A 14,284-nucleotide genomic window follows, 5' to 3' on the forward strand; every position below is an offset into this window, starting at 1 on the left:
AATAATTATCATTCCATTACATCCTCACAACTCTAGAAGTTAGTTTCCATTATTATGCCTATCTTATAGATGAGGAAACTGAGTCAGAGGTTAAGGGACTTACTTAGGGTCTAGCAGCTAAGTTTTGGGAAAAGATTTGAACTCCTTGGGTCTTCCTGACTCTAAGTCCTGAGCTTGATTTACTGGGACACATTTTTTTTCCACTTATAAACAGAAAGTGTGAAATATGAATGTGAAATGAGATGAAAATGTGAAAATGTAAAAAAGACCTCAGAATTCTGCTGAACAGAAAACTCAAGCTTAGTTTAGTGTTCTGTGGTGATCAAAAGAGCTAATACCATTGTAGGCTATACTAATGAAAGAATAGTGTTCCAAGCAAGGGACACAATTGTTCATTTCAGATATTCCTGATCCTTTGTGGCCCTTTTGAGGTTTTTCTTGGCTAAGATACTGGAATATCTGTTATTTCCTTCTCTATCTTATTTTTTGATGAAGAAACTAAGGAAATAGGGCTTAAGTGATTTGCACAGGGTCACCCAACTAGTAAGTGTCTGAAGCCTGATTTGAACTAAGAAAGATGAGTCAACCTGACTCCATGCCTGGTGTTCTCTCCACTGTGCCACCTAACTGCCCAAGGGAGGTAATAGTCCTTATATATTCTGCTCTGAACAGACCAGATTTGGAGTATTAGATCCATGATGGGACAGAGCTTGTGAAGGAATGATTTCAAGATGATAAGGAGATTTGAGACCATGCTATATGAAGAACAACTGAAGAAATAAACAGAGTCTTAGCCTGGCTAAAAAAAGGTTTTGAGGAAATGTGATACCTAATTCCAGATAATTTAAGAGCTTGGGTTGAACTTGCAAAGAGTCAAATTTATATTTGATTTCAGAAAAAATGAACAACTTTCTAATAATTAGAGCTCTCAAAGTGGAATGAGGGGGTTAATGAGTTGGGGTTCCCCTTACATGGAAGTGTTTAAGCAAAGCCTGTATGATTCTTGTGGGATATTGACCAATGGGGATTCTTTTTTCTAGTATAAGTTGACTGGCTGCTGATTTCTCTTCCAAATTAGAAATTCTGTGATTCTCAGAAGAAAAACAACTTCTTGATCATACAGGTTGATGGGAATATGAATGAGAATGTAGACTCCAAATGATCACATTAGTGCAATTATCAATAATATGGAAATAGGTCTTGATCTATGACACAAGTAAAACACAATGGAATTGTGTGTTGGCTATGGAGGGGGGAGTAGGGGAAGAAAAGAACATGAATCATGTAACCATGGAAAAATATTCTAAATGAATTAATTAAATAAAAATTTTCAATTAAAAAACTAAAATAAATAAGGACACCACCAAAAAGAAGAAGAAGAAGAAGAAGAAGAAGAAGAAGAAGAAGAAGAAGAAGAAGAAGAAGAAGAAGAAGAAGAAGAAGAAGAAGAAGAAGAAGAAGAAGAAGAAGAAGAAGAAGAAGAAGAAGAAGAAGAAGAAGAAGAAGAAGAAGAAGAAGAAGAAGAAGAAGAAGAAGAAGAAGAAGAAGAAGAAGAAGAAGGAAGAAGAAGAAGAAGAAGAAGAAGAAGAAGAAGAAGAAGAAGAAGAAGAAGAAGAAGAAGAAGAAGAAGAAGAAGAAGAAGAAGAAGAAGAAGAAGAAGAAGAAGAAGAAGAAGAAGAAGAAGAAGAAGAAGAAGAAGAAGAAGAAGAAGAAGAAGAAGAAGAAGAAGAAGAAGAAGAAGAAGAAGAAGAAGAAGAAGAAGAAGAAGAAGGAAGAAGAAGAAGAAGAAGAAGAAGAAGAAGAAGAAGAAGAAGAAGAAGAAGAAGAAGAAGAAGAAGAAGAAGGAAGAAGAAGAAGAAGAAGAAGAAGAAGAAGAAGAAGAAGAAGAAGAAGAAGAAGAAGAAGAAGAAGAAGAAGAAGAAGAAGAAGAAGGAAGAAGAAGAAGAAGAAGAAGAAGGAAGAAGAAGAAGAAGAAGAAGAAGAAGAAGAAGAAGAAGAAGAAGAAGAAGAAGAAGAAGAAGAAGAAGAAGAAGAAGAAGAAGAAGAAGAAGAAGAAGAAGAAGAAGAAGGAGAAGGAGAAGAGAAGAAGAAGAAGAAGAAGAAGAAGGAGAAGAAGAAGAAGAAGAAGAAGAAGAAGAAGAAGAAGAAGAAGAAGAAGAAGAAGAAGAAGAAGAAGAAGAAGAAGAAGAAGAAGAAGAAGAAGAAGAAGAAGAAGAAGAAGAAGAAGAAGAAGAAGAAGAAGAAGAAGAAGAAATTCTGTGATTCTCTTTTGCATTCTTCTCTGGTAGAGCTCTCAATCAAGCACTTGAAAAAAGTTAATATGTTCTAAGTCTTCTTTTGCCCAGATTGAATAAGCCAGGTCCCATTACCCATTACTTATACCACATAATCTTGAGACATTCCACTATTGTTAATTGGGTCATAATTATTAATGGGTAATATGAGTCATTTGCTACTTTTGTCATGATGGGCAAAAAGTGGAGGCAAATGAGTGTCATTGTCAGCTAAGTAGCAGTTTTCCCCTTTAGTGAGGCTACTGAAAGAGATTGCTAGGTGAGAGAAGATTAAAAAATGATTTTCTTTTAAAAGAGTGCACTATTGCTATGTTGCATTTATTTAGAGAGATGAAGGGACTTTAGAAACCACTGAGTCCAATCCTGTTTTCTTATAGATGAGGAAACCGAAACCCAGAGTTTAAGTTTCTTGCTCAGTCAGACAACTATTAAGCATCTAAAGCAGAATTTGAACCCAGGTTTTCTTTCTTTTTTTTCCCCCCTATTTCCTTTAATTTTATTTAAGCATTTTTCCATGGTTACATAATTCATGTTCATTCCCGCCCCTCTTCCCTCCCCCCTCCTGGAGCTGACAAGCAATTGCACTGGGTTATACATGTATCATTGTTCAAAACCCATTTCCCTACTATTCATTTTTGTGATAGAGTGATCTTTTAAAAACCCCAACCCCCACATCCCATGCCATATAAGCAAGTGATAAATGAAATGTTTTCCTTCTGCATTTCTACCCCACCAGTTCTTTCTCTCCAGGTGGATAGCATTCTTTCTCATCATGAACCCAAGTTTTCTTGATTCCAAGTCAAGTCCTCTGTTTACCACATACTCTGTTGCCTCTATAAAAAAAGGAAACTTCTTGGGCTCATGAAGTTATGATAAGGACAGGTCCCCCAAATATATAGTTGTTATTGTTGTTGTTTAATAATCCATCTTCCATCTTGGAATTAATATGGTATATTGGTTACCAGGCAGAAAAGTAGTAACAGGTAGGCAATAGGAGTTGTGACTAGCCCAGGGTCACATAGCTAGGAAGTATCTGAGATGGCTGAAGGAGAGATTTATGGTAAAAATCCAAGGTTCATGACAGGTTATCCTTTGCAAGAATGTAAGACTCCAAACATTAGCTTAAAAATAAAAAAGAACAATTTATTAAATTGGAATTCATGTTGAAAGCCTGGGGAGCTGGTGTGCAGGTGGAGCGCTGCCTCCTCCAGGAAATATGTTCTGGGCTTTATATACCCTTTTGACAACGAGGTCTATATGCCTAGAGAAAGGATAATGATGGCATGTTACTGGGTCTTTGGAATATGAAATGGGTCATGTGGTTATATCCTACGACTCAGAGTCAAGAGGAGGTGAGCTGTTCAGTTTAGAGGATAATCAGATATCTGGAATATAAAGTAGATGTTTATCCAGAGGCAAGCTGAGAGGTGCCTATCTGTGATCATCAAGAATAAAAGGAGAGGCTAGAGGGGCTCAAAATTACTTTCCCTAACACAATATGAATGATACACAATCTGGGGTGTTAGAATGTCTAGGGAAAGTCTAGAAGACTAGATTTGAATCTAGGACTTCCCATTGTAGGCCTGGTTCTCAATCCACTGAGCCAACAAGTTGCCCCCATAACCTTCCTTTGTTGTATAGCTTACTTCTTAGGAATTTCATCTTCCATGTTTTAGACACTGACATATCTTCATAGTGTCCTCTGCCATTGCCATTGTGACAGGATGGAGCAGAGTTCTTCCATCCCTACCTCCAAATCCCTTTCAATCCATTTCTCTTTCTACTCTCCCTCTTAAATCTCCAGACTCCTGCCAGTTCTAATTTCTACCCACCAGAACTATGTCCTGTCCAGGTTGGCACAACTGTGGTATGAAGAGTGAATATTATTTGTTCCTCTCTTACCTTTGTGATATTCTAGCTCTCTTTGCCTCATTCTTTCCCAAGCAGATATATTCTCTCTGTCTTTATTGTGTTGCTCTAAAGAAAAAATACATTTTATGCTAAGAAATTAGACTTCTCTCTGTACCAACTGGCTATTTGCTGTTTGTTTTCAGTATGTAGGTGACTACTTAAAATCATCCCTGTTGGATGATTTTGTATTTAGTCTTCTGAAGAAACTACCCAAATATCCAAGTCATACTTCAACTGAAGCATCAGCCTTATTGAAACTAATTCTGGAGATGAAAGGCGATCAAGTGATCCGGGTAAGAGGCTTGGGTAATGATAACAAAGGATAAATTCACTTTTTTATTGGGGGGGGGTGTCCTACCATAATGCACATCCTCCTCTCTTCTCTAAAATGTTTAGTCATTTCAGCCATGTCCAATTCTTTGTAGCCCTTTGAGGGGGGGGCAGGGTTTTGGCAAAGATACTGGAGTGGTTTGTCATTTCTTTATCCAGTTCATTTTTACAGGTGAAAGAATGGAGGCAAATAGAGTTAAATGACTTGCCCAGGATAACATAGCTATTAAGCTTCTGAGGTTAGATTTGAACTCATGGAAATGAGTTTTCCTGATTCCACACCTAGTGTTCCATTTAATTTTCCACCTAGCTGCCTTCCTCCATCCTGACCTCTTGTTATAACTCATAGGATGATAGATTTAGAGATATAAGGGTCATCAAATGCCCTTCCTATTATATCTGAAGAAATTGCAAACCAAGGAGGTCATGAAACTTACCCTAGGTCACACAACTAATAGTCATTTGGGATAGAAGTCATTCTTGGATTTCTTGACTATGAGTGTGATGTTGCTGCCTTTCATTGATACATTCAGAAAAATAAATGATCAAATATCAGTGATAAAAGGGTAATAAAAAAAATTGCAGAGCAGTCAAGAAGAATGAAAATTGACAAAGTCATTAAATGTAGCCAGTAAGAGAACACTGATAGCTTTGGAAAGAGAAGTTTTCACTGAATGATGAAACAAAGTAGAGATAGTCAAAAAGAGAACTAGAGGGAAGGGATAAAACATTACTCATCTGACTAGCATTTTTGTGAAGATTAAATAAGAAAACTTATAAGTGCAAATAATATCAACATTGGTAGCATCAAAATAATGTTCCAGAAAATATATGAATGGAGTTGGTCAATGAGAAGTTATTTTAATTGGTTTCATAGAGCTGACAAATCCATTGGTCATTATAGACCTGACAATAAAATCATTAAGCATTTACTTAAGTGCTTACTATGTGCCAGGCACTGTTTTGAGTTCTATGTATGGAAATGCAAAATGAAAAACAGCTCCTCTCAAAAGAGTTGATTCTAATTGGATAAGCAATTTGAGTCATTGAGTCAAGTTGACAAGCATTTATTAAGTGCCTACTATGTTCCAGGCACTATGATCAGCCCTAGAGAAAGCATTAGAAATCAGGTTGACAGGAATGCCCTCCTGGAGGAGGTGGCAGTTGAACTGACTTCCAAGACACATTTTCAAGGAATTTTACAATGAATACATCTGATTCTGTCATTTAAGGACTTGCAAGATTTATTTCTACCCCCAAAATATTTTTAGCATAAAATGCTTTGTTTTATCCTTTCCTCCAGTTTATTATTATTGTTGTTGTTGAATTAAGAGGATTGAATTCTTAATTCTAGTTCTTGATTTACATCATTTGATAGGTGAATTCTACAAAGTTTTGCCAGAACCTTAAGAAGTAAATGCCATACCATTCATATTTGAAACAATAGGAAGATCATAAGAGGAGATAGTTCCTAATACACGGTTTCTATTCCAGGTGGCTAGGATTGTGGATTTCATTCATACTCAATTGAATGCTAATTTACCTATAGATTTGAAGCAAACATTGCTGCAAATAATTGCCTTGTTGACTCGTTCAGTCCCCCAGAAAGTTGTCTTTCAACTTCTAGACTATATGCTTCCGGTAGACAGGTAAGAAAGTGTCTTTTATTGAGGAGTTGTTCATCCAGAGATTGTGTGTATTGTTTTCTTGATACCCATATTATAGGACTTCCCTTTCAAATGGGCACTTTCTTATTCTTCTTGAAGGAAGATTTAGATCATCTATGGAATAGTACAAAATGTCCACCTGGCCAAAATGAAAGTTTTCAGTTATCTATGCCCTTAATGCCCACAATGGCCTGAGAGTTTTGAGAAAAGAAAAGGTGGGGCACAGGAATGTGCAAAAGAAAACTTAACAAGTGAGCCTTTTATAAGAGGAGTCAAAGGAAAGGATAGAAAGTTTTTATTTGTAAAGAACAATACTCAAGATTTCTGATCCCCCCTTAAGGCAATTGTCTACTACCTCTTGATAATCTCAAATTCCATCTGTATATAGTTTGTTTATATATTGTTGTTAATATGTTGTCTTCTCCATTAGACTGTGAACTCCTTGAAAGCAGAAATTGGATTTTGCCTTTGATGTATCCTTGGAATTTAGCACAGTGCCTGGCACACAGGAGATGTGTAATAAATTCTAGCTCACTGACTTATTGAAAATAGAATGCAAACCTAGCATATCAGTGTGAAGATAATAGAAAGGGATGGCATAACTAGAATCAGGTCAATTTAGAGAATTTTCAGGCAAAATGTATAAATCTCAAGACTAAGACTTAGACAACAATAAAATGAGGCTAATCCTAGGATTTTCTTTTGGGAGGAAGGCCAAGTGGTATAAAAGGAGTCAGGATTTATGCCTCTGCTCATATATGTCACTCTTCTAGGGGCCTGAGTATCTTCACATGAAAACCAGAGGATTAGACTAAATGATCTTTCCCTACTCTAAGTTTCCTTTGCTTCTGATTCTAGGTCAGAGGGGGTCTAAAAATTGAGCATCTAAAAAAGGACAGTTTAATAGATGATTAGATATTACCAGCCTGTCGAGGTGGAGAAACAATTCAAAGTAAGAAATATCAGCCTTGATGGAGGGGAGGAGGGGAAAGAGAGTGGGATTCCAAAGTAAGTAATGGACTTCCAAGTAAAAGTTAAGGTCAAAGTCTATATGTATAGTCAGAATGAAAGGAGGTAGACCTGAGAGTAACGGTAGTCTGAGATGGCATAGGTAGTCAGAATTTAGGATATTAAACAGAAAGAATTAGTTTAGGCAACATAATAGCAAAGAGAACCAAGGTACTAATAAGATATTATGAAGGAAGTTGATCCATGGAGGAACTAGGTATTGGATCAAAAACTCTGGCATAGAAGAATTAGATAATAGTCGTTAAGATTCTAGGGAGAGAACAATAGAAATCTGGACCAGCAGCAAAAATGACCTTAATGTTTAGCCATGATCTTCTCTGATAAATACTCCTGTTTAGTGTTTAATGCCACAATTATACCAAGCTATTGGATTAATAGAAAATGGTATTAGTAGATCTAAACCCATAGGTGAAGTCAGCAAAATATAACTGCCTAGAGGAGTGGAATACATGGATGATTAATCAGAGATCTCTGATTAGGGGATGGGCAATGTTTAGAAGTAGGGAGAAAAAATGGATTTGTAAGATTCACTTTCCTTTGAAAGCTTAACAAACCTTTCCAAAAAGTTCTAAGAAGAGAATACTGGGGGTGGAGTCAAGTTAGCAGAATAAACCAGAGCACTCCAGAGTCACCATGAGAATCCTCACCAACCAATATTTAAATATTGCCACAAAAAGAATACAGGAGTGAAAGAACCAATAAGGAGACAGAGTGAAACAACTTCCAAGAAAAGAAAAACCCAAAAGGCAGGCAGACAACATCTGGGACACTGGGGTGAGAAAAGAGAACTATCAACAAGATTATAGCAAGCAGTGAAGAGCAAGCCAAGAGCCAACCACACACTCCCACACCCACCCTACATCTGCTGTCCCAGGTTAGGAACCTACTCTTAAGCCAACATTCAGATCCTGAGATCCTAGCTGCGCAAATAGTTGTCCGTTAAATAGGAAAAATATGCAAACAACAAAAAAGCACCCAACTCTAAAAAAAATGTATGAAGACAAAGAGCAAGGTACAGACACAGAAGGGGACAGTGAAAGCAAAGGAAGCACATGCAAAGTTCAAAATAAAAATGTGGATTGGACACATATTCTGGAAAAGTTCAAAATAGACTTCAAAAACCAATGAACAGAGTCAGAAGAAAAGTGGGGAAGAGAAATGAAAGTGATGCAAGAAGAAAGGAAAGTGATGCTAGGAGAAATGAAAGTGATACAAGAAGAAATGGGACAACTGAAAAAAGAGAACCAAACTGACAGAGGAAAATCATATCTTAAAAATTAGAACTGACCATCTAGAAACCAAGAAACAACAAAGCAGAATCAAAGGAATGAAAAAAACAGAGGAAAACATGAAATATCTTATTGAAAAAACAACTGACCTAGAAAACAGATATGGAAGAGATAATTTGAGAATTATTGAAATACCTGAAAGCCATGATCAAGAAAAAAACTTTGGATATCATATTACATGAAATTATCAAATAAAACTGCCAGAGATCTGTGAATTTTAAAACTACTCCACCCTACTCAGACCTTACTTTAGAAGATCTGATTCAGCTATTTCCTGATTAGTAACAATTGAGATACTTGGTTTAACAGAATCAAATCTTGGGAACTCTACATTTCTCCACCCTACTTAGTTTAACAAGGTCTGGAATGTCTGCACCATACTCAAAGATTAAGTATCTGAGAAAATGGCCTTCAACAGACATGTGCAGAAACAGTGGACAGACCCCTGGGCTGTCCTAGGTCAAGCTAAGCTATTATTGGTACAGATGAGACGCAGGAAAGTGATGTAAAACCCTCTATATAAGGCATGTCACTTCCTCTCTTCGCTATCTTTTCCTGGAGAGGTGTCTCTGGCTGGCAGCATGCTAAGCATTCCGACATCTTGGCGTGGTGGCAGCTATTTGTCTGGGTTTTGGCAGTGAGTTTGCCCTTGAGCTAATTCAGGTTCAGGCATCTTGGCTGAGCCCTCTTGGAGTTCAGGCTGATTCCTTCCTCTTTTTCTCTCCAAAACCTTACCTTCTAGAGCCTCTAATCTTCCCACCCAGCACAAACCAGGTGGGAGAAACCCTACACCCTTTTCCTTCTCCCTTCTTCTTAAATTTCTTTCCACTATATTAATTAAATCACCATAAATTTCCAGACTGACTTAGGTAAAATTTTTTTTGTTATTTGGGATATCCGGTGGCCAATAATTAATATAGTTTAGGTCACAATGCTAAAATTATTCTTACAGATCCTTGAACAAGAAAATGAAATTGAAATGGAAAGAAATTAAATTGAAAGAAATCCTCAAATTACAACTTCTAGAAATGTAATAGCTAAACTCAAGAGCCACTAAGTTAAGGAGAAAATCCTTCAAACAGCCAGAAAGTAACAAGTCAAATACTATGGAGGTACAATCAGGATTACATAGGACCTAATGGCTTCTAAACTTAAAGGATCAAAAAGCAAGGAATATGACATTATGAAGGGAAAAGATTTGGGTTTACAACCCAGAGCCACCTATCCAGCAAAAGTGAGTCTATTCTTTCAGGGCAGGGGAAATGGACATTCAATAAGGTGGAAGATTTCCAAGCATTCCTGAGGAATAAGTCATACCTAAGCAAAAAATTTGAAGTCCAAACATGAGACACAAGAGAAGTCCAGAAAGGTAAATAAGAAAGAGAAAATTAAAGGGACTCATTAAGGTCAAAATGTTTATAATTCTACATGGAAAGAGGATATCTGTAATTCACAAAAATTGCTCTCAGTAGTAGAGAAGATAGAAGGAATTTACCCAGAAAGAGAGTGGGGAAGTAAGCTGATTATGATGACGTGATGTATATGAAATGATGTGTATGTAAATGTATGTAAATGTGATGATATGTAATTATATATGCATTATATGCATGCATATGAATGATATGTAAAAAACTCAAGGAGTGAGAGTGTTTTACTGAGAGAAAAAGGAAGAGAGAGAATGGAGTAAATTATATAACATAAAGAGTCATGAAAAATCATTATACAGCGGGGAGGATAGGAGTGGTGATGGGCAATACTTAAAGTTTATGCTCATTGTAACTGGCTCAGAGAGGGAAAAACAAGTATACTCAATGGGATATATAATTCTATGTTATTCTACAAAGGAGTAGAAGGGAAAGAAGACAAAGGAAGGGGGGTAATTGAAAGGAGGGGGAAGTGGGGAGTGGCCAAAAGCTAATCCTGATGAGGAGGAACAGAGTGAAAGGGAATATAGCATGATTTAAAAAGCATAATATGATGGAGGGCAATACACAGTTAGTAATCATAACTCTGAATATGAATGGGATGAATTCACCCATAAAATGGAAACAGATAGCAGAGTGAATTAAAAACCAGAATCCTACTATATTTTGTTAAAACACACACACACATCTGGCAGGGTGACACAAACAGATTCAAGGGAAAAAAGCTGGAGCAGAATTTATTATGCATCATCTAAAGTAAAAAAAAACTGGAGTAGCAATCATGATACTACAGAAAACTAAAGTATAAATTGATCTGTTTAAAAGAGATAAGGAAGAAAAAATACATTGTTCTAAAAGGTACTATAAACAATGAAGTAATATCATTTAAAACATTTATCCACCACATAGTATAGCATCTAGATTTCTATAGGAAAAATTAAAGGAGCTTAAGGAGGAAATAGATATTAAACCATACCAGTGGGGGATCTCTTTTCAGAACTAGATAAACCAAGAAATAAATAAGAAAGAAGTAATGGAAGTGAATGGAATGTTAGAAAAATTAGAGTTAATATATATCTGAATAAAATTGAAAAGGTATAAAAAGAAATATACGTTCTCAGCAGTACATGATATATGTACAAAGACTGATCATGCTTAGAAATATTGCATACAAATACAGAAAAGCAGAAATAATAAATGCAATTTTTTATCAGAATATGATAAAAATTATAACTAACAGAGGTCTATGGAAAGGCAAATTTAAAATTAATTGGGATCTAAATAATTTAATTCTTAAAAACTGGTGGTTCAAAAAACAAATCAAGGAAACAATTATGGCTTTTCAAGGTGAAACATGGTCTAACTAAGGAAATCCACTAGCTAGAGAAGGGTAATTGATATAGTTTGCACTCAGTCCATCTCTAATCAACTAATCTGGGTTCAAGGATGGGAGTTCCAATAGTGAGAGTATCAGCTTACTAAGGTCTTGGGGCCATGGATCCTGGAGGTCCAAAGTACAGTTCTTCAGGTCTCATACAGAGGTTGTAGGCTCCAAATGGGAAGAACAAAGCAGTTGCTGCTAGTGAGATGACCTCAGTTGGTGGCCTGGCTATATTCCCATGCTGTGTGCCAAATGAAAAAAAAATGAATATCCACAATGAATTTTTTACCTATTTTCTTTTGTGGGGGAACTCCTCTTTAGATCAGTGCTGAAGATGTGGAAAGCAGTCAGTACAGAATCAAAATCCTCATGTCTTGTGCTAAAGACAATCCTGATTGTGTTGAAGGGGAAGCCTGGAGAAGTGGAAGAAAGCAGTAAGATTCGAAAGCGTTTTTCCCTAGATACTGCCAACATGATGCCTGTGGTAGTAAGTCTAATGTTCACTATTTCTAAGGTTCTGAGTATTACCTGCAGCAATGCCAAGCTCTTCATGGAGGCCCTTGCCTATTTTGTCATTGCAAAGTTATAATTGTTAAAAATAAATTTTTTTTACGTGAAAAAGAAAAGACTGGGGAAAACGAGCTTCTGAAAATAATTGATTGAATTACTAGTAAAGGCTTGCAATAAACAATAAATCAAGTGGTCATCTGACCTCCCAGCTTGATCAGAGATCCCTAACTATTTTGCAGAGTTTCTTTTATGATAAAGAGTAACTTAGGGAGAGGGCAAAATTGACAAGAAAGGGAATTATAACAGGCTTCATATTAAAGGGGTATGATATATGCAACACAAATAACAGAGAAGTTGGGGATTTACAAATTTGTTTCTTATGCAAAAATTTCTGCATAATAACAATAATTTACACTATGCCACAGCTGGACTTGAATGGGCTTAGCTCCCAATCTGTGAACTTTTGTAAATCTTAACAGACATAGTGCAATAAGAGATTTACAGTCTTTTGTAAGAAATACCCAGAATCTCATGGTTCTGTGGTTGCAGGGGCTAAGAGGAGAGTTTCCATTAAACAAAGTGATTTTATACTTGTGATTTCTAAATTAATAAATATTTCTTTTCTTATAAAACATTTAAAATTTCATATTTTCCTATGTCTAAATTAATAGCTTCTTTAAATTACATTAAATTTGTTTGTTTGTTACATTAATAAATGATTAGCTTCTCATCACTTCTATGAGAAAATACATCTCGTAGTAAATAATCATTTGGGTTTGACTCAGTTATTAGACCTGGGACTAGTTCTCACTAAAGTAAATCATTGAAATAAATCAGTATCCTAAACTTTTTCTATTTCAAATTCACACTAGCTTCACCAGGAGCAAAACCAGTTCAGTAAGGCATATAAAGGCAGCTGGAGATGGGAGAACAGAAAACAGTGTGACTGATTCTAGCCACTGTTGGTATTGGGGAGAAGGTGGGAACAAAGAAGTCCACTTGCTGCTAGTTCTTAGATCTGCTGCTCCCTGACACCTAAATCCTATTACTCAGGTCCTTGTACACAGGTTCATGACTCTTACCATTCAGTATGGCATCCCGGTGAGTGATAGACATTGAAAGACTGGGAACATGAGGCATGATGCCCCAAACATGACCATCACCAAGGTATCCATGCCCTGGGCCAAAGCAGTATTTCCTGATGCCAAGTCTAGCTCACCTTTATACTCACATAGAATCATCGACCTCAAAAATGATCAAAGCCAACTGCTGTCTTAATCCAAATCCATAATTCACTAAGACTGGTTGATGTGAGAGAAAAGTAAAATTAGAAGAAAAAAAAAAAACCAGAATCACAATTGGGTCTCATTTTTTTTCTTTCTTTCTCTCTTTTTTCTAGGCTGCTCAGGCTCTGTGCATCTTACTCCCAGTCCCTGAGTACAAGAAAGCAATAGCCCAATTTTTCCCCCAGCTTTTAATAGACCTAATACTACAACTCCATTATAACTGTGAGCAGAACTACAAAAAAAATGATAACACCCAGCGGTAAGATATCACTTCTACGAAGGATTAGTGAAGTTTTAAAGCACCATCCAGCATCCAATGCTTCCCTCTTTGGCTTATGTAGAAATTCCTATAGCATAGTGTAGTTAACGTATTCTTCTCTCTCCCAAAAGGGAAAGAATAATGAGTTCTTTCATGTGATGGTGACCAAAATAGTCCTCTTTGTCAAGGATTTTTAACCTGGGGTCTATGAATTTTTAGGTTATTTTCATAAAAATATTTTCTTAACTATAATTCAGGATGATTGGTTTTCTCTATATATCTTTGTATTTTATTTTATTTTGTTTTTTAATTTTTTAAAAAAACTCTAAGAAGAGGTCAATATGGCTCAGAGGTCCATTAGATTGCCAGAGGAGCACACGGCACAAAAAATGTTAAGAACCCCTGTGCTGTGCAAATGTTATTTTTGTCTATGAAAGAGAGAATGCCCTGGGCAGTTTATACTTTATAGGTATGTTTGTATGTATGTAACAGAGGAAAGGCACTGTAATTAAGAGGGATTGGGAAAGTCTTCCTATAGAGGGTGGGACTCAAAGGAAGGCAGGGAAATCAGTAGTCAGAGTGGAGGAGGGAGAGCATTCCGGGAATGGGATCTGCCTGAGGGAATGCCCAGAACCAAGAAATGGAGTGTAATTGCTCCTGAAATAGCCTAGAGGCCAGTGTCACCGGATCAAAGAACATATGTCAGAAAGTAGACCAGCTCATTCTGTTTTCATCGGGTCAAGGTTCTAGCTTCTGAAATATCCTAGTATGAGTAGGAACACATATAGTGGATCAGTGTTGTCATAAAAAGTAAATTATATCAAAATTACTATTTGACCAGAGTAATCCATACACCATTGTGAGTTGAGAACAGAGGTGAAAACAATATGTTTTGTTGGGTCCA

The 14,284-nt window shown here is 36.5% G+C and overlaps 1 protein-coding gene across 5 annotated transcripts in view; it reads left to right on the plus strand.

The window, feature by feature from the left end:
- MROH9 (maestro heat like repeat family member 9) overlaps positions 1-14,284 on the plus strand; it is a 101,512-nt gene that overhangs the window by 35,875 nt on the left and 51,353 nt on the right. For all 5 annotated transcript variants that reach the window (XM_007480760.3, XM_007480762.3, XM_007480763.3 and 2 more), the window contains exons 9-12: positions 4,349-4,498; positions 6,030-6,184; positions 11,647-11,812; positions 13,235-13,380. In XM_007480760.3, the coding sequence (XP_007480822.1) occupies positions 4,349-4,498; positions 6,030-6,184; positions 11,647-11,812; positions 13,235-13,380 (617 nt within the window). The remainder of the gene's footprint in view (positions 1-4,348; positions 4,499-6,029; positions 6,185-11,646; positions 11,813-13,234; positions 13,381-14,284) is intronic.

Source organism: Monodelphis domestica, chromosome 2 (assembly GCF_027887165.1).
Source record: "Monodelphis domestica isolate mMonDom1 chromosome 2, mMonDom1.pri, whole genome shotgun sequence".
In the NCBI taxonomy this organism is placed as follows: domain Eukaryota; kingdom Metazoa; phylum Chordata; class Mammalia; order Didelphimorphia; family Didelphidae; genus Monodelphis; species Monodelphis domestica.